The sequence below is a fragment of the Phocoena sinus genome, chromosome 2 (assembly GCF_008692025.1).
Source record: "Phocoena sinus isolate mPhoSin1 chromosome 2, mPhoSin1.pri, whole genome shotgun sequence".
Lineage (NCBI taxonomy): Eukaryota > Metazoa > Chordata > Mammalia > Artiodactyla > Phocoenidae > Phocoena > Phocoena sinus.
Window position 1 is genome coordinate 3,500,199 of NC_045764.1, and position 24,777 is coordinate 3,524,975.

Consider the following 24,777-nt stretch of genomic DNA (forward strand, 5'->3'; position numbering starts at 1 on the left):
ATCTTCTGTATTTTCCCACAGATCTCTGAGGCTCTGTTCATTTTCTAAAACTGTATTTACTCCTTCTGGGTCCAGGAGGCTAGCCTGGTGCATGCCTCTCATGGCAGTGGCAGAAGTGGAAGAGCAAGCCCTGGCACACAAGCCCATTTCAATACCATGTTTGTGACACATTTGCTCATGTCCCACCAATGGAAGTAAGTCAAATGACTAGACTGGATTCAGTCATGATGGTAACAGCAGGACAATACGCCCCATCCACAGCGGGAGGCCACTACAACAGTACACAGCAGACAGCACTGATACAGGAGTGGGTAAGGAATGGGTCCAATGCTGCAGTCTGACACCACAGGTAATCTGGTTGTCTACCCTTTGATGGCTTTTAAGATCGTCTCCTCTACTGAACTTCCATAGATCCAGTAAAATCTGTCAACACGTGTATTTATTTTTCTCTCTTCTGGTCTGTGTCGAGGGCATATTTTCCCGTTAAAAATGCATGCCTGGGGCTTCCCTGGTGGCCCAGTGGTTGAGAGTCCGCCTGCCAATGCAGGGGACACGGGTTTGTGCCCCAGTCTGGGAGGATCCCACATGCTGCAGAGCGGCTGGGCCCGTGAGCCATGGCCACTGGGTCTGCACGTCCGGAGCCCGTGCTCCGCAACGAGAGAGGCCACAACGGTGAGAGGCCCACGTACCGCAAAAAAAAAAAAATGATAGAAAATAAAAAGTGCATGCCTTCCTTTAGTTTTAGAAAATTCCCAGAAATTATATTTTCCAATACTATTTCTCTACCATTTCCTCCATTTTCTTCTTCTAGGATTCCTGATATATGAATGTAGGAAACTTCCCACCCATCTTCCATTTCTCCTAACTATGCTTTAATATTCATTACCTTCCTGTCCCTCTGTCTATAGTTTACACTCTCCACTGCACTTTATATTTCAATGACTTTTTTTCTATATCCATGTATCTTTATACTAATAATATTTTTCTTTAAACTGACTTACTCTGGGACAAAGAAAACTAAAGTCTATCTGGTAATTGACACTACAGATATGTCTGCTACTTACACTTGCCTTCTAAAACATTAAAATAATGTACCAATTAAAGTTTAAATGTTTGCTCAGATTTCACTTCAAATTATCTGAATACTAGTAGTGATACGTATATGACCACTATGAAACCTACTGCTTTAGATAAACTCAGCCCTGGTGCACTCTAAAGACAGAGAGCGAATGAGACCCTAGCTCTCACTGCCACAAGCTGACTGACTCAATTACAACACACATCTACACACAAGAATAAACCTGAATACTGAGTTGCTTTTCTTTCTTTAAAAAAAAACATAAGACCAACTTCATGTAGAAGACGCAACATATTCAAGGAAACTACCGGCATTACTGGCACTGAAGGCGACACTGTATCCAGGAACAATGAAAAACTGATTTCAAGTTAAACCAAAAGAATTTTTAAATAGGGATTATCAGTATTATATAGCTATAAGATAATGCACATCTTAGAAAAATGTAGCCAAAGGATTCTCGATGAATTCTGAGAAAACCAGTCTTGCTGCTTTTTAGAAGCTGAATAAAAATTTAAAAGTGAATCTGCGGTAACCGTTTTCAGATATTATCTTATCTACTATTTCTAAACAGAAATCCAGGGTTAATGTTTATTACCTTTGGCAACTCCCATTCTGACCGAGATCCAGCTGCACTGCAGTAATACTGTCTACCTTGATCGTCAACGTGCTTGAGCCACTATAAAGACAAGACGGGGTTATATTTTAAACGCACATAAAATGGGGTTTAAGCCTATACAACCGAGATATGAGATGACATTCTCATGAATTTTATTCTACTTGCTCAAGATCATTGCAAAAGAAATATAACAAAACCTATACTAATAGACTTGCATTTTAAGTTTGGTAAAAATAAGTAAACTAGGGACTTCACTGGAGGTGCAGTGGTTAGGAGTCCGCCTGCCAATGCAGGGGACACGGGTTCAAGCCCTGGTCCAGGAAGATCCCACATGCTGTGGAGCAACTAAGCCTGCACACCACAACTTACTGAGTCTGAGCTCTAGAGCCCACGTGCCACAACTACTGAGCCCGTGTGTCACAACTACTGAAGCCCGCACGCCTAGAGCCCAGGCTCCGCAACGAGAGAAGCCACCGCAATGAGAAGCCTGCGCACTGCAACACAGAGGAGTCCCCGCTCGCCACTACTAGAGAAAGCCCGCACACAGCAACGAAGACCCAATGTAGCCAAAGATAATTAATTAATGAATGAATTTTTTTAAAAAAGCATATCTCCATTTATTCCCAAGCGTCTTATTCTTTAAACTAGCACAACAACCCATTACCTTCTCTGATGATAAACACATAAAATTTCAAGATGCATTCTCAAACTGGTTGATGAATCATAAAATACTAGACTCATGGTTTTTGTTTTATGTAACTTGGTTATAAAAGAAAAAGGAGTGTAGGAAGTGAGGTGGTATGTCATAACAGCATGTTGAGAAAACTATTCCCAAAAAACTATTCCCCAAGAAAAACACAAAGCAATATGTTTACTGAAGAAGTGTAAGCAGACTGACACTCAACGGGTCTTCTCTTCAAAGGGTCTGTCTTAAACAGGTTGACACCACAAACGTTCCTGTAACTGGAAGCAGTTTACAACCATGAACAAGTAGTTACACTGAGTCTTCATATTGCCAGTTGACATGGTTACAGAATTACAAGAAAATATTTTCATGCGTTTTAAAAATACTAAAAAAGCTTCAGTACATAATGATTTTATGAGAGGAATCTGCCAAGAAAACTAGATGAGAGAAAAAGAAAGTACCTTTTCCTTAGTACAGTCACTGGTATACAAGGTATGCCCACGTTCATCCAACTCTTCTGACCAACCCCTTGGAGGAGAACCACACTGACTATCTGACTGGCTGTAACAAACGCTGTGGTAGTTTTCTTCTGATGAAAGAAGCTATAAATAGTCAGAAACATAAGGATTTTTCTTCTTTGAACATATATATATGTGTGTGTGTGTGTGTGTGTGTGTGTGTGTGTGTAGCAGTTGAAAATCTAAGCAACCCACTTTATTTGGCTATACATACTAATATATCTTGAATATATTTAAATATTTAGTTTTCAAAACAAATTGTTTAGTCTTTTTAATGGTATACTGTAAGTGGTAAGGTGAAATTAGTAAGTTATTTTATCGCATTAATGCAAGCCTAGAAAAATTTACTATAATGAAATTGAGAACAATGTTTTCAGACTGAGAGATAAAATGCTACCTTCTATTTAATGCTGCTTTTGAACTGAAATCAGGTTAAAAAAATGACAGGGGTGCGTGTGTGTGTGTGTGTACACACATCTATGTGTAAGCAAAGCAGGAAGTGAGGGCACTTCATTAGACTGAGATTCTTGAAACTTCTCACCGATTTATTGCAAGTTCCTAGCCAAATGCCCCGCAAAAAGTGCTCAGTATATGTTGAACTATTTTCTTAAAGCGTGTGGGATGGAGATGGGGGGAGAAAAGACACTAGCTTTGTAACACTATATTTTATGTTCTAATTTATTGTCAAGTTTTCCTAACTCACTCAACCAAATGCTTCTTAGGACTATTCAAAACTACACTTTGAAAGAAGAAAAACTAATATTGAGAAAATACAAACACAATACAGAAAGATTAAGAAATTCAGTATGTAATATTTACTAGGCTAACTCTAATGTGTAAATGACCCTTCCAGGGTCACGTTCAGGTAAAATATCTTCTACAATTAAATCTACTCAATCAGACTGGATTTTCTACCATAATTTGGTCTGAAACACTAAGATGTGTAGATTCTCAATGCTGTAGAAGTAACATACGTAAACATCCTAATGTTAGCAATATGTTCACAAAAACTGACGTAGACAACTTAACAGAAGTCTTGCGTAGAGTGAGCTATATATGTTTTGTAACAGTAACGTTTTTAAAAAAAGAAAAACCTAACTCAAACATCAGGATTTATTTTAATTTAACTGAGACCGCTTAAAATGTAAGCTCATATAGGAGAGGTACAATAAAATCTTTTAGAAACAGAGTAAAAGAAGGCAATCTGTACAGGAAAATATTATTCAACCATCAAAAAAAAAAAAAGGAGGGCTTCCCTGGTGGCGCAGTGGTTAAGAATCCGCCTGCCAATGCTGGGGACACGGGTTCGATCCCTGGTCCAGGAAGGTCCCACATGCCATGGAACAACTGAGCCCATGTGCCACAACTACTGAGCCTGCGCTCTAGAGCCCGCGAGCCACAACTACTGAAGCCCGCGTGCCTAAAACCCGTGCTCCGCAACAAGAGAAGCCACCGCAGTGAGAAGCCCGTGCACCGCAACGAAGAGTAAGCCCCGCTCGCCGCAACTAGAGAAAAGCTTGCGTGCAGCAACGAAGACCCAACATAGCCAAATAAATAAATATATACATTTATTTATTTTAAAAAAAGAAGAAGAAGGAGAATCCAGAAAAGTAAGTACAATAAAAAGGCAGCTTTCTCCTTGATGGCATTTGTCAAATCCTGAACTAGAACATTAGTTTTCAAGGCCATGCAGAAGTGCTGGGGAATAGGATGCGGAACAACCTAAGGCAGTGAGTCCCACAAGAAAGAAAGGGGACCCCAAAGAATTATACCTGCAGTTTATGGGGTGAATCAGAAACAAATCTTGGCCCTTTATTCCATGCTAGGAAAATCACAGGACTAATCAGGGGAAACTGGGGGAGAACGCAACAAGCCACTCTTCATGCAATCCAAAATTACTACTACCTAGGTGGCCTGTGAAAACGCAAACTGAAATTTTAGTTTCAAATGTTCACAGCATACTAGTTTCCCCAGGCACCTGGCAGAAACAAAAGCAAATCCTCTCTGAAGGAGCAAACTTTCAACCCTAGCATTAAACTTGCTATATATGAATTTCCAACAACTATAATCTCACATTAAAACACACACACAGGGCTTCCCTGGTGGCGTAGTGGTTGAGAGTCCACCTGCCGAAGCAGGGGACACAGGGTTTGTGCCCCGGTCCGGCAAGATCCCACATGCCGTGGAGCGGCTGGGCCCGTGAGCCATGGCCGCTGAGCCTGCGCGTCCGGAGCCTGTGCTCCGCAACGGGAGAGGCCACAACAGTGAGAGGCCCACGTACCGCAAAAAAAAAAAAAAAAATACACACACACACACACACACACACACACACACACGATGTAAAACAAACACCATGAGTGAGAGTCAGCAGAAGAACAGCATATTCAGACTCTTAAAGACTATACACTGAAATTAGCAAAAATAAAGTAGAAAATAAGACTTAAGAAAGATATGACAAATAAATGCAATATATGATCCTTCACTGCAGGAAAAAAAACTATAAAGGATATGAGTTGACAAGTGAGAAACACGAACATTACCTTTGTATTAAATAATATACTGATATTAAATTTCTTGGGTATGATAAAGTATTTTTCACACACACAAAAAAAAAGATTTTGCTGGAAACAGTCCTTATACTTAAAGAATAAAACATTATGTTGTCTGGTCCAAATGATTCAGAAAAAAAAAATTACTGCAGAATTAGAAGGGTAAAAGGAGGGAGAAAGTAACAAGGCAAATGTGGTAAAGTGTTAACAACTTGTAAATCCAGATGAAGGGTACCTGGCAGCTCACTATACTATTCTTTCTACTTTTTTTGTATGTTTCAAACTTCTCAAAGTAATTAAGATAGGGAAGCTCCCCAAACAAATTTAAAAGAACACATTTTTTAAATTCAAGGGTTGGTTTAATATCAAACAAACACACATGATGAAGAGAAAAACAGCAAACAGGAGCTTGACTTGGAAATGACTGGGAACAAGCAGAGAGAGACACAGCAATAAAATGTTAAAGTATAAGGGAAATCAAGAGACATGATAAACGGAGCGAGCAGATTAACTGTTCATCTAATCAAAGTCCCAAAACAAGAGGAAAGAGAAAATGGGACAGGAGCTGTATAAAGACAATGCCTAAGAGTTTTTCCAGAACTAATCAAAGACGGAACGCCTCAAATTTGGGATTCCCAACAAAGCCCCGGAAGGAAATAAAAAAGATAACTTCACCGAATCACATCATAGTGAAACTACAGACACGAGATCCTCAAAGCCACCCACAGGAAGGGATCTACAAGTTGATTCTTCCACATCAACAATGGGAGCCAGAAAACATGAGAATAAAGTCTTCAACGAACAAGGGAAAAATAAAAAGCCATCAGCTTAGAACTGTGCACCAGGTAAAGATACTCTTCAAAAGTAAGGATGAAAAACAAATTTCCAGGCAAATGAAAACTAAGATTCTATCACTAACAGAGGCTCACTAAGGAAATTTAAAAGTAGGTACTTAAGACAGTATAAAGTTATCCAAGGTAATCTAATTTGCCTAAGAAATGTGAAAAAAGAAAGTGGTACATATGAGGATAAATTTTGAGCCACCATGTAGAACAAGTAGTAAGGGAGCTAAAAAATAGAAATAAAACAAACAACAATAGCACCGCTGCACGTATAGTTCCTGTACGGTTTCAAAAGCAGCAAGAAGAGCTGATTAACCGCAGACTGTGATAAGTGCGCCAGTTACAACTCCTGCGGAGGCGTTTCTCATCAGCAGCACCGCGGACCGTTAGGGCCAGACTGTGCCTCGCGGTGGGAGCTGTCTTGTGAATCACAGGATGCTCAACAGCTTCTCTGGCCTCTACCCACGAGGAACCAGTAGCCCTCGCTGAGTTGTGACAACCCAAAATACCCCCAGACATTGCCTAGGTTCCCCCGGAGACAACACTGCCCCACGTGAGAACCACTGTGCTAGGGCAACCACTGAAATAACAAACTTCTGGGTTAGGATGAGAGGGCGAGCATCTGCTCCCTCTCTAACCCTACTGAAATAAAAGTATCGAAACAAGCCTAAAAAGACCCGAACCGCCAAGAACAGGGAGAACACAAGGAGACACAACAGCCACAAAACTCTGGAGGCTGAGAAGCAGATGAACAAACACCTAAATTATCCGCAAAGAAAGCAGAATCTAAACTGGTGGGGGGGATGGGTGCCGGGGAGGGAAGATGAAATGCAACAGGTCTGCAGAGCGAAATCTTCAAACGGCCCAGGAAGTGACAGTATTAGGTCCTCCTGGAACCGAGGGTACTGAACTGAGGACTGAAATCGCCAGACTCCCCTTCCTCATGCCTGGCCACTAGGTGTGCACCCCTCCCTTATTCCAGCGCAAGTGTAGGGTTCTACTCCCTATCAAGAGGGATTCTGAGTTGGAAGACAACAGGCACGACTGGGACGCAGGTACCAAACAGAAAGAGGGGAGACTAAGGAACTATGTGCAAACTAAACGCCGGGTACCAAGACCCAGGCGGCCCTTACTGTCCAGGTGTTAAGACTTCTGCAGAGACGGGTCAGTCTGAAAGGGAAGACCGAATGGTTCCAACACTGGAGACATCCCACACGCAGCTGACCGAGATCGCCATAAAGTCAAGTTCAAAATGCCTTGCAACTGTGAGAAGAAATGATTTCCAACCTAGAATTCTTCACTCAGGCCAACTATCGATTAAATAGGAGGGCAGAATACAGACTTTTTCACACACAAAGTCTCAATGTTACCTCCCATGCACAACCTTTCTCAAGAAGTTACTGGAAGATATGCTCCAGCCACTCTGGAAATACCTATTTTACACAATACCTGCAGAGAGGGAGTGGTGTGAACTCAGACTCCGAAACACTAATCACTGATCTAGTCACTGAAATAGAAAGCTAAGAAGGGTTGTTAAAGTTCCCATGTATACTCCAAATTTCTTAAAATTATTCTACAGTTTAGCCCTTACCCCAATTCTTCCAAATTATATGATTTTACTTTATTATTGATACACAGGACAACTTATTTTCAAATCTTTCTGGACACACAAATTCAAATCACTTTCCTAACATTTTCCTATTATAGTAACACATGAACAATTTCTCACTATCCTCCCACCTCATTCCTGAATACTAAAAGTACAAGTTCCCACCAAAGCAAAGCTATAAATAACCAACTGAAAAACAGGATAAGACGAGGGGTCATTAACTATAAAAAGCTTTCAGGTTCTGCTAGATACAGGATGTGTTACCTGATTTCTCCAGCTCCTACCTATAACTGGAGTTCTGTTCTTACTGTACAAGCCAGCTGCTCTCTCTAAGAGCAGGTGTCCTGTGCAGGTGCGGGGACCGCCGTCTACCAAACAGCAGGATTTAACTCCATTCTATCCACGCTACCCAAGCTTCTCCTGCACACCTGAACGGTCCCAAGGACTCTCTCCAGGCCTCGGAGATGAGTGTTTCTCAAAACACCGCTGGCCAATTCACGGCACCACCCTCTGAGAGGTGGGAGGGAAGTGAAACCAAAAAAGGTGGGGAGACAGTATGGACACGTGTTAGAGAACATAATGATATAGAGTGAATTGTCAGACTTAGAGGGTGGTCCTTTGTTCGCAGCAAAGGAATTATACTTATGTCCCCTACATAGAAATAAAAAGTGATCTTGTATCTCTAACAAAAACTGACAAGTATCTTGCTAGCCCCACCAAACCATAAACAAAAATGTCAATTAAATAACTGTTTTTATTTGTTTGGCTAAATCATATCACATATTTTCTCTCCTTTTTCTAAAAGATGTCACTCCTTGGGCAACAACAATGATTGAATTAGTATCTTCTAGCACATGAGGGAAACTACCGCCACTAGGCAACATTAACCCAGTTAATTCTGGAACTAGTAAGCATGCTACAAGGCTAGACGCTGTCCACTAGTTAGAGATTAGGAAGCGACAAGCAGTAATATAATACAACGTGGAAAAAAGATTTAGTATCTTAGAGATTTCAAGGGTTAGAAGCAAACCTATTCACTTCTTTGATGAACAAAAAGAGAAAAAGCTCGGTAACTCACTGGTTGACCCCCTAACTCCTCATACCTCTTGATCTCCTGGACTCTGGGAATCTCCTTTGCTTATGTTTGTATCTCGAGTCCAACGAGGGGGTTTCCAAGTTCTTTCCTGTGTTCCTCTGTTATAGTAATAACAACGCCCTGAACTATCTTTATGAGTTTCCCATTCTCCATTAATCTGAATTGCTGGGCTTCCAGGGATCGGGGGGAGAGCCGACTGGGATATTTTCAGTTCTTGCAGGTTAGCGTAGACAGGAGAATCTGGCCGCCCTTGATTTGGAGGTGTTGTCGCCTGTGAAAAATGTGAAATATCCATGTTTAAACTGGCATAATGCTTATAAATTAAACATGAGATTTATAAATATAAATACTAATTCATTTTAAAACATATATACAGGTGTATATATTCTTTATAAGGAAATAAGAATTTAACGGTTTTAATATTCATAGTTTGAAAAAAAAAAACATAAGCTTTAAAGAGAATCCAAAGTGTGCCTGGGCTTCCCTGGTGGGGCAGTGGTTGAGAATCTGCCTGTCAATGCAGGGGACACGGGTTCGATCCCTGGTCCAGGAAGATCCCACATGCCACAGAGCAACTAAGCCCGTGCGCCACAACTACTGAGCCTGCACTCCAGAGTCCGCGAGCCACAACTACTGAGCCTGCGAGCCACAGCTACTGAACCCGCAAGCCACAACTACTGAGCCCGTGAGCCACAACTACTGAGCCTGCACTCTAGAGCCCGCGAGACACAACTACTGAGCCTGCATGCCACAACTACTGAAGACCGTGCACCTAGAGCCTGTACTCTGCAACAAGAGAAGCTACCGCAATGAGAAGCCCGTGCACCGCAACAAAGAGTAGCCCCTGCTCGCCGCAACTAGAGAAAGCCTGTGCGCAGCAACGAAGACCCAACTCAGCCAAAAATAAATAATTTTTTTTTTTAAAGCGTGCTTAATTACTTCCCCTCACCCTGAAAGAATACTCGACTAGAAGTCAGGAGCTATGGGTTCCAGTTCAAGACCTGGCCTAACAAGTTGTAAGACAACAAAAAAGATCACTTCATATCTCTGAAACTGAACTTTTTAATCTCTGTAAGTGAAGAAACTGGATTAAACCACCTAGGTTCCCATTGGCTCTAAAATTCTATGATTTAAAGCAATTTTCAAAATATAAAAAGTCTTACATATAGGTAACTCAGCATTTATTCAGAAAACTATTAAAAGAAAGATTTCATATCCTAAGCTCTAATATTAAATCAAGAATATAAGTAAAAGACAAAGGAGATACATTACTTCAGGTAAGAATTTACCACATACTACTTCTCAGCTATAATTTCTCAGCAGCCATAAACAAATCTTTCCTCTCTTCCTAGTCTACTTATTTGTGAATTTCCTAAGACTGGAAAAACAATTAGTAGTAACTGATTTACATGCTTATTCAGTCTCAACCTTCAGTTTTACTTTTTATTTTTAAATGTCTCACTAGATGTCAGTCAAGAGCAGAATACTCTTCATACACTTTGCATAAGGACATTGTAAACTGTATTAAGTTAGAATTATAATTGCTGAAAGAAAAAGTGCACGTCTGAGAACGCCTTTTTAATACTGTGTGTTTGTATTTGTGCATACATCTTTCCTTTTACAAGAGGGTTTCTCAACCTCAGCACCACTAACATTTGGGAAGAGATCATTCTTTTTGTGGGAGGCTATCCTGGGCATTGTACAATGTTCACTAGCGTCTCCAGCTGCCACCCACCAGATGACAGTGGCTTCCCCTCACTGTGACAATTAGAGTCTCCAGACACTGCCAAATGTCTCATGGGGACAAACTGCCCCTGGTTGAGAACCTTTGCCATATTAGTCCTAGAATTATTCAGATGTTCAATTACTTCTATAATATACCCATAGTTTTATGAACACTTGAAAACACTGAATTAAAAAAGGGAAATGTGGGCCATCATCAAAAAATCTACAAACAATAAATGCTGGAGAGGGTGTGGAGAAAAGGGAACCCTCCTACACTGTTGGTGGGAATGTAAACTGGTTCAGCCACTATAGAGAACAGTATGTAGGTTCCTTAAAAAACTAAAAATAGAGCTGCCATGTGATCCAGCAATCCCACTCCTGTGCATATACCCAGACAAAACTATAATTCAAAAAGATACATGCACCTCTATGTTCATAGCAGCACTATTCACAATAGCCAAGACATGGAAACAACCTAAATTCAGCAGAGGAATGGATAAAGAAGATGTGGTACATATACACAATGGAATATCACTCAGCCATGAAAAAGAATGAAATAATGCCACCTGCAATGTCATGGATGGACCTAGAGATTATCATACTGAGTGAAGTAAGTCAGAGAAAGACAAATATCATATGATATTGCTTATAGGTGGAATCTAAAAAAAATGGTACAAATAAACTTATTTACAAAACAGAAATGGAGTCAAAGATGTAGAAAGCAAACTTTTGGTTACCAAGGGGGAAGGGGGAGGGAGGGATAAATTGAGAGACTAGGATTGACATATACACACTACTAGATATAAAATAGCTAACTAATAAGAACCTACTGCATAGCATAGGGAACTCTACTTAATACTCTGTAATGACCTATATGGGAAAAGAATCTAAAATTAAAGAGTGGATATATGTATATGTATAACTGATTCACTTTGCTGTACAGCAGAAATTAACACAACACTGTAAATCAACTATATGCTAATAAAAATTTTATAAAAGGGAAATGGGGATGGATACACTGAATCAGTTTTATTGAAATTAAAGTACTTTAACTGCTAAAATATTATTTGCCTATAAATTAATTATAATGAATCTAAATTACAGAATAAGCTTTACAAAAGAAAACAGTAGGGACTTCCCTGGTGGCGCAGTGGTTAAGAATCTGCCTGCCAATGCAGGGGACACAGGTTCGAGCCCTGGTCCGGGAAGATCCCACATGCTGCGGAGCAACTAAGCCCGTGCACCACAACTACTGAGCCTGCGCTCTAGAGCCCGCGAGCCACAACTACTAAGCCCACGAGCCACAACTACTGAAGCCCGTAGACCTAGAGCCCGTGCTCCGCAACAAGAGAAGCCACCATAATGAGAAGCCCGTGCACCGCAACGAAGAGTAGCCCCCGCTCGCCGCAACTAGAGAAAGCCTGCGTGCAGCAACAAAGACCCAACACAGCCAAAAATAGAAAAATAAAAATGAAAGAAAATAGTAAAACTAACCCGAGACCTGAATACATTTATAAAATGGTTACCTTTGGTCTTTTTAAACATGGTAATTATGCAAATATTGTACTCAGTGATACAAATTAGACCATCTTCCTATAAATGTTAGCTTTGAATTTAGACTATCACCAAACAGCATTTTTCTATGAAGAAAATCTATCCATGAAGACAGATTTCCATGTGTTTCTCTTCCAGACTAATTCCATATCCTGATGACTTAGTTGGATAACAGTGCTTCTGTGACTAAAACCAACCCTGTTGGTATAACAAGTAATTCTATATAGTAAATCATTACCCAGGACCTTATCTAGAAAATTCAACAAGTGTTAAAGGTCTTTGCTCCTGATACTTCACTAGACTTGGCGAAATAAAGACACCAAGAAACAGCAACTTTCTGAACAATGTTAGAGACGCATTGTACTACAGCTTTAAGAAATAACTAATTCCTGTTGTTTAAACAATTCAAATTTAAACAGTTTTCCCAATTAAAAAAAACTGAAATGCCTTAACAAAGTTTATAAGGCTAGCATAATTCTGAAACAAAAGCAGAGAATTAAATGAAAGTACAAACCAATGTCACTTATAAATATAAATGAAAATATACTAAATAAAACATTAGCACTCAAATCTAGCAATGCATTAAATAAATCAGGAAAAAGTGGAAATATTAAGGGAGTCTGTCTTCTGGAAATCTCTTACTGTAATTCTTTACATTAACAGATTAACTTGATCATCTCCACAGACACCAACAGAGCTACTGATAAAACTCAACATGGATTCAGGATAAATCTCTTAGCAAGTGAGGAACAGGTGATGCCTCCTTAATTTGATTTTTTAAATTATTATTCAAAATAAACATCATACTCAGCAAGACACCGATAGAAGCATTTTCATTAAAGTCAAGAATAATTCCAGGGGGAGTTCCCTGGCAGTCCAGTGGTTAGGACTTGGCGCTTTCACTGCCAGGGCCTGGGTTCAATCCCTGGTCAGGGAAGTAAGATCCCGCAAGCGACACTGCCCAGTCAAAAAAAGAAAAATCCCAGCATGCCAAGTATCACGGCTTTTATTCAACAAACGTGCAATACTAAGATATGAAATGTACTGAGACACGAAAAATGAGTTAACTCATAAATACCCAGTAAGTAAACAACCCTGATATTTGTCACTGACATAATGAATATTTGAAAATCTAAGTCCATGAAAACTACTTAGAAGTTTAATAAGGCGGCCAGATAAAAAGATCATTTAATCAGTTTCTGATACATGAGCAATGACAAGTTAGAAACTGTAACAGAATTTTTAAAATCTCATTCGTACTAAGAACTGTTAAAACACAGTTAATAAGTTTAACAAAAAGCTTTAAAAAATAAGCTTAGAAAAATGAGGAATACTTCTAGATAAACTGTTATTCCTTAATTTTGTAAATGTGTTCCTTCTCATAAAATTAATCTATACACTCTACAAATTCAATGCAATGTCTGGCACACAGTATAGTTAGTTCACAGCCTTGCACACAGTAGCACTGAAGGAAATGTGTTGAAGGAACAAACAAGTGAACAAAAGAATGCAAACATATATACCCGAGTAAAAGCAAAACTGAAGGACCTGGAAACGGTTACATGTGATAAAGAGGAAACTAGGAAGTCATTCACATTTCTAGTTTGGGAACAAGGATGTTGTTTTCTAAGCTTATTTTTTAAAGCTTTTTGTTAAACTTATTAACTGTGTTTTAACAGTTCTTAGTACGAATGAGATTTTAAAAATTCTGTTACAGTTTCTAACTTGTCATTGCTCATGTATCAGAAACTGATTAAATGATCTTTTTATCTGGCCACCTTATTAAACTTCTAAGTAGTTTTCATGGACTTAGATTTTCAAACTAACAACTGTGTCACCATTTAAGACAGGACTAAAAGTGGACTAAGCGTCAAACCCTCAGCAGTGCTAAGGTTACGAATATGATTAAAAAATTAGTCTTCGTCTTCTAGGACCTCATAATGTAGTAAAAGAACGTGAAACAAAGGTCATTTAAATGCATAACAGACGTCATGCTAGAGCTACACATGGGACAGTGTAGGAGCAAAATCGAAGAGACTTGGAACCACGGGAATAAGCCTCAGAAATGAATACATCAGAATTAGCCAGGTCAAAGCAGGGGACACAGGAGGCAGAAGAACAAACGTCTGAAAAGCACGGTGCATTCAGGGAAGGATGCCGACTCAGAGGGCAGGTGAGAGGAGAGGCACGAGAAAGATGTAAAGAGAAGCAAATGCCAAAACAAGGAGAGTTTGTGTGTCATGTTCAAAAGCAGACGTTACCCAGCAGCATTTAGGGAATAACTGGAGAAGTTAAGCCAGGAAGTATATTCTGAGTCAGAATTTTGAAATACTGCAGATTTTAGATGAACACAATTAGAGGCAGCGATCAGTTAGGAGGTCGGTACAGACAGAAGATGAGAGAGGCAACAGGCCAAGAAGAGCAGGAATAGAGAAGCACGGCCAGATGCAGGAAACAATTAGAAGTTACATTAACATGCAGATTGTATGTCTGTTTATGTGAAGCATGTTTTTTGGTGTGTGTGTCTTTAACCATGGGTTAAATAATGTCAAGATGAAGAACACGATAAAGAGAGGAACACAGAGGAGTTCCATTTAGATTGTAGGAGGCTGGAACTCCTTTTCAAGTCCAGGTGGAAATGCTCAGACTGTCAGGTACCCAGATTGGGAGCTCAGTACAGAATCAGTGCTAAAAACATAAAAGTCATCAGCATACTGGTGGGGCCAGACCTTAAGAGAGCGCACAGAGGGCGGGGCGGAGACAGGCCCCTGGGGAGCACCACGCAGCTGCGTTACGAGGTAAAGTGAGGAAACAGGCATGAAGTTCGCCTGAGGTCTGGCACGATGACCTCTGGTGGTGTTATTACAACTACTGATGCAATTAATATAATCAAGGTACTAAGCAAAGTAAGAGGATCCAGTAAAGGAAACAGAAAGTCAGAAGTAGACAGCGTGACAGGAAAAGATGGTATTTAAAAGTCAAGGATGGGCTTTCCTGGTGGCGCAGTGGTTAAGAATCCGCCTGCCAATGCCGGGGACACAGGTTCGAGCCCTGGTCCAGGAAGATCCCACGTGCCGCGGAGCGGCTGGGCCCGTGAGCCATGGCCGCTGAGCCTGCGCTCCGCAACGGGAGAGGCCACAGCAGTGAGAGGCCCACGTACCGCCAAAAAAAAAAAAAATTATGAGGTTAATGAGAAAAGCAAAATATAAAAGTGCATCTAACTTCCAACTTAAAATTTTAAAGTATGAAGAAGAACAAGCTAAAACATTTTGAGTACCTGGCAAGGTTTTCACTCAGATCTAATGGAGAGATCAAAAGTTTCATAGACAAGCAAAAGCTAAGAGTTCAGCACCACCAAACCAGCTTTACAAGAAATGTTAAAGGGACTTCTCTAAGTGAAAATGGCCATAACTAGAAACACGAAGATTATGAAAGGTAAAGGCAAATACACAGTAAAGGTAGTAAATCAACCATATATAAAGCTAGTAGGAAAGTTAAAAGACAAAAGTAGTAAAATCATCTTATCCACAGTAAGTAATTGATACAAAAAACGAAAAGGTATAAAATACGATGTCAAAAACAGTAAACCTGGGAGGGAGGGGAGTAAAAATGCAGGGTTGTTAAAATGTGTTGGAACTTAAGAGATCAGCAACTTAAAATAATCATAGATAGAAACCTTGTGGTAACCACAAACTGAAAATCTATAATAGATACACACAAAAAAGAGAAAGAAATCCAAACACAGCAATAAAGATAGTTATGAAGTCACACAAGGGAAGAGCAGATAGAAATATTGAGTCACTATGTTGTGTAACAGGACCTATTATTGTGTTGTAGGTCAATTATACTTCAAAAACAAACAAATAAACAAACTCATTGAAAAAGAAATCAGATTTGTGGTTGCCATGGGGGAAACTGGATGAAGGTGATCAAAAGGTATATAAGATAAGTACTAGGAGTACAATGTACAGCATGTTAAATATAATTAACGCTGCTGTCTGTTACATATGAAAGTTGTTAAGAAAGTCAATCCTAAGAGTTCTCATCCCAAAAAGAAAAGTTTTTCTATTTTTAAATTTTGTATCTGTATGAGAAGATGGATGCTCACTAAACTTACTGAGATAATCACCTCATGACGTATGTAAACCAAATCATTATAATGTACTCCTTAAACTTACACAGTGCTGTATGGCAATTATATCTCATTAAAACTGGAAGAAAAAAATTTTAATTAAAATTAAAACATTTTTAAATCAGTTTTCTCGGGAATTCCCTGGTGGTCCAGGGGTTAGGACTTGGCGTTTTCACTACTGAGAGCTCAGGTTCAATCCCTGGTCGGGGAAATAAGATCCCCAAAGCCACTAGGCATGGCCAAAAAAAAAAAAAATCAGTTTTCTCTACATAATGTAATTATATTTTTTTCTATGTGCTTTATTACCTAATTTCATCACAATGAGAATTACTACCCATAGAGTTTGATTAGGACAAGAATCTCGGGCATCTGTCTAGTCTACTGGACTCATAAAGTGACAGCAATAGTATTAACACTACACAAACTAGTGTTTCTTAAGGGATGGTCAATGGATCATCTATAACAGACTCATCTAGGGGTGCTGATTAAAAGTCTTGTTACTGGGGGTGGAGAGTAATGGGGGTGGGGGTCAAGAACCTGTATTTCTAAGTACCCTATGTGATTTTCATGTATACTATTATTCAGAAGATACTCAATCTTTCTGAATGAACTTAGGGCAAACCGGGCCCCTGGTCCAATACACCTGTTTTACAAAAAACATAAAAAACTTAAAGACAATTCTTAAGTCCACACCACCAGCTTCTCACTCTGCAGATAATTCAAGGGAAGAAGTCTGAAAAGAATAAGCAACAAGAAGTACTTCCAATATATGAATCAAATAAAAATTAGTTCTCAAATATTTATAAGACTTTATTACACACTTAAACTGAACAAACAGCCTTGTTCGTGAACTGTCACCCACAAAAATGAGTGGATTTTTCATACCAAAAAAAAAATCTTTAAAAGGAGAACACAGAAACAAAGTTAATTTTATGGGTCATATCTGTCATTAATTAACAACTGAACTGGGACCAGTACCTCTGCACATGACCCAATTTAATATTTAAAAAAAGACCTGGCCTGTTCCACTTCTATCTATATGCAGACAAAAATAGTCTTCCCACTATCCACAGAAAGGAAAAACTGGGGAGCCATATATAAAGAAGGTAACTTTAAACTTCGATTGTACCTGAATTCTTACTGTAATACCAGAAATACTGAGATTTGGCCCTCTTTACTTTTGACATTCAGTCACTGTTTCTAAAATAAACTTCAGAGAACAGGAGAATACATATTAGCTACACTTCTTGTTTCTTAATTAGCATATGCTACTCTGTACTAATACTTAAGTATTATATCTACCTTACCATAAATGCCAAATTATATCTATATTACTGAATAATCAGTAATTTATATTATGGAATAATCAGTCCCTGCAGCCTATAATCATACCTTTAGATTTAGGTTTATGGGGAAAAAAACATATATCAAAGTATATACCAAAGTATATACTTTGATACCAAAGTATCAAACTCCAAAATGGAATTCTAATTACTTTTTAAACTCTATTTTAATTCATGTGGAAAAATGACATTTATGTGCCTTTGGTAATTTACCTGCTTAAACTCCGCTTTACCATAATTGCTAATTATAATAACATTGGGTCAGTTAACAGAAGGAGGACAAAAAGAAAAAATATGATCAACAAGCCAATATTCAGTTAAAATAGGACTGAAATTTGTTTCAGTTTCACAAGTGAAAATTGCACACCAACTTTATTTATTTATTTATTAAATTTATTTATTTTAGGCTGCGTTGGGTCTTCGTTGCTGCATGCAGGCTTCTCTCTAGTTGTGGCGAGTGGGGGCTACTCTTCATTGTGGTGCATGGGCTTCTCACTGCGGTGGCTTCTCTTGTTGCAGAGCACGGGCTCTAGGTGCGCGGGGCTCAGTAGTTGTGGCACACGGACTCAGTACTTGTGGCTCGCGGGCTTTAGAGCACAGGCTCAGTAGTTGTGGCGCACGGGCTTAGTTGCTCCGCGGCATGTGGGATCTTCCCGGGCCAGGGCTCAAACCCGTGTCCCCTGCATTGGCAGGCGGATTCTTAACCACTGCGCCACCAGGGAAGCCCTGGACATCAACTTTAAACTGGAAAATGCAACTTTCCAAAAGACAATATTCTCACTTAAAGTCAAATTTTAGGGGGAGGAGGGAAATATATTACCCTCTGTTTAATAATTTTTAAATACAAACACTTGTAAGTTGAAGTGTTCATATCTTAAAGCATGGCTGCACTGAGATTTCACGCTCTGTACAGTATTCTGATATTTTCTGCAACTCACCTATGTAACTATCGTTTAAGAACTAATTATGAGCCAGGTGGGAGATGAACATAAGACAGTCCCTGTCCTTCAGGGCCAGCAGCCTAGCAAAGAGGAAGAGACAGGCAGAACACGACTGCAGGGGCAGGAGCTGAGAGTTATATAGAGGAGCAGCAATGAACAGAGAGAAGAGGGTGAGATGGGGTGCTCGGTAAAAGGCTCCCGGCAGGTTTAACTGCATCTTTAAGGAAAGCAGGAGGGAGCCAGGGACGCCGAGAAGTGGTGAGGACCCTCCAAGAACACTCACGGTCTTAGGTGTTTAAGCTGACATAACACAAGGAAATGAAGCACAGTCTTTCAATAATGAAACATAACTGGTAGCTAAGTGAATCCAGTGCTGTGAAAAGCTTTCACAGATATCATTTTCATGGTAAATAAATTCTTTTTCTTACTGGTTTTCTAGTTATTGCAACCCAAGGCTGCCCAACTCCTCCGGGGCTTGCTGTCTCACATTCAGCTACTAAAGGTTCCCATTCCACCTGGCTTCTGTCCTCCCCCTGCTCCGCGGACCGTGGCCAACGACCTGAAGGAGCCCTTCACATCATCACAGGCCCGTCACTTACGCCTCCTCCCCAACAGACATAAATAAGGCAGGTCCCAGGCGGGAAGGCGCGGAGGCCTGACGGATGCTCGTTTCTGGGAACCACACAAACACACTGGAGTCATTCCTGTGCCACCAAACCTGCCATAACCGCTGCCAACAGAGCAACCGGGCCACGCCATCAACAGAAATCGCTGTGGTTCAAGACTCTGGACCTACAGGGTGGGTAGATAGCAGCTGACAGTCACCAAGTGAAGAGCCCAGGGGCCTGGAGCCCAACACATACATAGTCGTGAGGGGGTGTGTGTACAGTTGGGAGGTTTATCATAAGTAAAAGATCTGCCAAAAAGGGACAAGTGACAAACTTCCCCTTGGAGATCAAGCCCACAGCTCTCCAGTGTCAGCTTCTGTTGTCCTCACATGGGCCCTTCCTGGGCCCAACTACCCTGTAGCTTGTCGTGGACCTTACGACACCGCAGTGTCATCCCACATGGGCTGCCGGCCTTTCCCTCTGGAGCCTGATCACCTTTCAGCAGAAACATCTGCCTGGTTTCTCGCTTCGTCTTTGGCGCCAAGCACAGCACTCGCACACGGTAAACGCTCAGGATGTTCTTAAAGGAAAATTACCTTTATAGAACTAAAGAAGCTATCAGGAAATCCATGCACTAAAGTTAATTTCCTACTCCTGTGTTTAGTCTCCCTGGGAAATCTTAACTGACTCCACTGCTTCAAAAACATCAAACTCTCTCTCAAACACCCACCTCCCTCCCCTGCACAGCAGATGTGTTGTGAAAGACCTCCTGGCATGGACCCTTCAGACGCCCAGACTCATCACCTCCTCGGCTCAACCTCTGTCCGTCACACACTATCCTAGTATCCTCACCAGTTCAAACAACGGCGTCACGAGCTCCTCAGGGGAGATCTCAAAGTCACCCTGTGTCTCTTCTCTTCACCCCAATGGGCTTCTACTAACTCTTCCCCTTACTCTGTCTTGAATTCCTGCCTCTCCTATCCCAAGACAACCACCTTAATCGAGGTGGTGAATAAGTGAGGACAAGTCCCACTTCTTCACCTTGTCGAGCTGACCCTCCAGTCCCAAGAGTTATTCTCCAAAACCAAATCTGATCTCCTTACTCACCCACTTCAAAAACATCAATGAATATTTCACTGACTGTAGAAGTTCAAATATCACAGCAGAGAATTGAAGGCTCCTAAAAACTTCAGTACCAAACAATCTTTTCTGCCTTTTATTGCGACTGTTTTTACATTCTCTGTCCAAAACCCCCATGTTACTCACAATTCTACTAATGTCATGCTATTTTCCCTTTTTACACCTTCAAATCATTATCCCTCTATCTACAACATACTGTTCCCAACCACCAACCCGTGAACCACATATAAACCATAACAAGTTGGTTCAAAGGTCACTTTCTCTTTGAGATGCCCCTCTATTCCTCAAGGGCAGAATTCGTAGATTTCCTGTGCCTCTAGAGCAACACTAACACGAATATCACATGAGCCAGGTGATTTAAAATTTGCCCATGACCACATTAAAAAGGTAAAAATAAAGAGGTGAAATGAATTCTAATAGTACATTCACTCATTCAACCTAATATTCAAAATATTAGCATTTAACTGTATAATGAATATCAAAATTATTGAGATATTTTATTTTTTCTGGACTAAGTCCTCAAAATCCAGCATGTATTTCATAGCATATCTCAATTCAGATCCTAAACTTTCATCAAAAATACTTGATCTGTATACAGATTTCATAAAATTTACAGTTGAAAAATAGGTTCACAGACTCAAATGATTCCAAACAGTCTTAAAAGTTTTCCCATAAATGAATCAAGTGTGAGTTTTAAAATTTTAACTTGGAGTAACTGAAATACAATAAAATAAAATAAATTCATTGCCTCAGCCTCACTAGCCGCATTCGAAGTGTTCGGTTACCACACCTGGCCAGTGGCCGCTAGACCAAATAGGGCCGGCTGGCAGCACCTCGTATTCCCCTGTACTAACCGTCCCCAGCACACCCCACAGTAATTGATTGCTGTTCTTCTGCCTCCCAGTAAACTGTAGGCCCCTGAAGAGTTCAGAGCAAGACCACGTCTTAATCATCATATGCTTTCAAAGTCTAGAACTGAAGATCCCTTCTCAAGCCCTGACTCAGACGCTAATGATTTTGTTTTCCCAGTAACTGCTTTCCCAGTCCATAGTATGTTTTAAGTAGAAAGGTAAAGGGGATAGCTGCTAGATACTAATATTTATTGATGAAACCTCATTATTAATCTGTGTTAAAAGTATTCAACCAGAGATGCTTGTCCTTGGTCAGTTAAGCAAACAAAATTCCTCAGCAGGACATAATGCTGAGATAACAGGACTTAGTTCCTATTTTACGCTGATGAAGCAACAGTGCGATGGCCTGGTACACTGCCATTCATTATTACAAATCTCCCTCCCTGCGAACTTGAATGGTAATTCTAGGATCAGCACCCAGGGGATGACTAAAGAATACTCTGTTGCTGAAACTTCTAGAAGGTAAAAGTTTATGGTACAATTACAAAGGAAAAACAAATTCATCTGTGTTTATTTACTGAAAGCACGTACTACATGTACAAATCTAAGCTGAGAAGCTGAGGTATCTGGCAACAACAAAAAATATAATAATTTCAAAAAGATACAAAATTAATCCATAGTAATATGGGATACATTTAAAGGGCTGACATACTATCTTTCCTCTAATTTTCTGACAAATGACTATTCCTTTTTGCTTTTCAAAACTAAGATTCTGGAAATAAAATATTTTGAAAACCTTTCATTATCTAAGTAAAATAATTTATAAATGGTTATTTCGAATAAATACAACTAAATAAATGGGTTTCTAACTTACCACATGTCCTAATTCATTAACAAGTCTGCATGAGAACACTGTAATACAACTCCTTGGGTAATCTATTATTATATTAATTCCAAACTGAGTGTTAGTTATAAGTTTTAAAGCATTACTTCCTTAAAGCTATATTGAAAGAAGGTCTAAGTATACAAAGTGAATAAAAAGTTGATGATTTACCATCATTTTGATTGCCCAGCAAGAAATACTTAAGCCCTGAATTCCTTAAAAAAATATTCAAAATAGGTATTAAAATACATATAATATGAACCTATACATATAAAAATAAGTGTATACTTTCACACACATACATACATGCATGAAAGAAGATCAAAACACTACGTAAGGGGCTTCCCTGGTGGCACAATGGTTAAGAATCCGCCTGCCAATGCAGGGGACACGGGTTCGAGCCCTGGTCTGGGAAGAGCCCACATGCCGTGGAGCAACTAAGCCCATACACCACAACTACTGAGCCCATGCTCTAGAGCCCGTGAACCACAACTACTGAGCCCACGTGCCTAGAGCCTGTGCTCTGCAACAAGAGAAGCCACTGCAATGAGAAGCCCACACACCACAAAGAAGAGTAGCCCCCGCTCACCACAACTAAAAGAAAGCCCACGCAGCAATGAGGACCCGACACAGCCAAAAATAAAATAAATAAATAAATTTATTTATTTTTTTAAAAAACCAGGGGCTTCCCTGGTGGCACAGTGGTTGAGAGTCCGCCTGCCAGTGCAGGGGACACAGGTTCATGCCCCGGTCCGGGAAGATCCTACATGCCGTGGAGCGGCTGGGCCCGTGAGTCATGGCCACTGAGCCTGCGCGTCCGGAGCCTGTGCTCTGCAACGGGAGAGGCCATAACAGTGAGAGGCCCGCGTATCACAAAATTAAAACACACACACACACACACACACACACACACACACACAACGTAAGATTTTGCAATTTATTTCATGGAATTATGGCTGGTTTTGTTTTGGTTTTGTTTATCTGTATTTTCTTTCTTTTTTTAATTAATTAATGTATTTATTTTTGGCAGTGTTGGGCCTTCGTTGCTGCACGCGGGCTTTCTCTAGTTGCTGCGAGCGGGGGCTACTCTTCATTGCGGTACGCAGACTTCTCATTGCGGTGGCTTCTCTTGTTGCGGAGCATGGGCTCTAAGCACGTGGGCTCAGTAGTTTTGGCTCGTGGGCTCAGTAGTTGTAGCTCACGGGCTCTAGAGCGCAGGCTCAGTAGTTGTGGCGCGCGGGCTTAGTTGCTCCGTGGATGTGGGATCTTCCCAGACCCGGGCTCGAACCCGTGTCCCCTGCATTGGCAGGCGGATTCTTAACCACTGCGCCACCAGGGAAGTCCTGTATTTTCTAATTTATTCTTCAAGGAGCACATTTATTTTGAAGATTAAAAATTTGTGGGAAAAAAAAGGCCATTAGTTTTAAACCCACAGAACAATTCTGGAATGACCTTTAGGAAGTTCTATAGCCTAAGCTACAAAGGCAAGAACATTTATGATATCCATGGAAGTCAATACTCAAAACTTCAAGTTTACCCAGAAAGTCTAGAGCAGGCAAGGAGGAAGGGCTTGTTCATGGTCATGGATATTTTGAGTTCATTCTAAGCCAAAAATGTAGTCACTGAACTTAGAATTATGATCCTCATAATAAGCCACAATGAGAATACAGTTCCCTTTAGCAAGTTCTCCAAGTAGCTAACAGATAAAGCAGGGTAGGCAGAATGGGATTGTTCTGTAATGACAATGATCAAAAGTCTAGCACCTCTTTGAGCCATTCATCTTAAAGTTTCACAAGCTGAGACCTGTCTAGACATTGGGTAATCATTCCCAGCCCTTCTTTCTTTAGAACCATCAACACCATCCATCTCCAGAACTTTTTTCATCTAGCAAAACTGAAACTCTGTACCCATTACACAATACTCTCCATCCCCCTATACCTCAGCCAGTGGCAACCAACATTCCACTTTCTGTTTCTATGAATCTGACTACTCTAGGTGCCTCATATAAGTGGACTCACACAATACTTGTCCTTTTGTAACTGGCTTGTTTCAGTTATCATAACATCCTCAAGATTCACCCATGCTGTAGCATATGTCAGAATTTACTTCTTCTTTTTTTTTTTTTTTTTTTTTTTGCGGTACGCGGGCCTCTCACTGCTGTGGCCTCTCCCATCGCGAAGCACAGGTTCCGGATGCGCAGGCTCAGCAGCCATGGCCCACGGGCCCAGCCACTCCACGGCACGCGGGATCCTCCCAGACCGGGACACGAACCCGTATCCCCTGCATCGGCAGGCGGACTCTCAACCACTGTACCACCAGGGAAGCCCAGAATTTACTTCTTTTTAAGTCTGAATAACATCTTATTGTATGTATGTACACCCAAAATTTTTTCTATGCATCTGTTGATGGAACTTGGGTTGCTTCCACCTCTTGGCTATCATGAATAACGCTATGAATATGGACATACAAATATCTGTTGTAGTCCCTGATTTCAATTCCTTTGGGTATTGTGATGATTGACTGGATGTGTCAATTTGACTGGGCTAAGGGGATGCCCAGATAGACAGTAAAACATTACTTCTGGATGTGTCTGTAAGGGTGTCTCCA

General features: G+C 40.5%; 1 protein-coding gene across 7 annotated transcripts in view; it reads right to left on the reverse strand.

Moving 5' to 3' along the window:
- Nucleotides 1-24,777, reverse strand: part of ARHGAP12 (Rho GTPase activating protein 12) — a 111,020-nt gene that overhangs the window by 40,333 nt on the left and 45,910 nt on the right. For 5 of the 7 annotated variants that reach the window (XM_032621856.1, XM_032621855.1, XM_032621853.1 and 2 more), the window contains exons 4-5: nt 9,001-9,264; nt 1,674-1,754 (exon numbers count right to left, since the gene is read on the reverse strand). In XM_032621856.1, the coding sequence (XP_032477747.1) occupies nt 1,674-1,754; nt 9,001-9,264 (345 nt within the window). The remainder of the gene's footprint in view (nt 1-1,673; nt 1,755-9,000; nt 9,265-24,777) is intronic. The other 2 variants (XM_032621860.1, XM_032621857.1) reach the window with 1 other exon arrangement.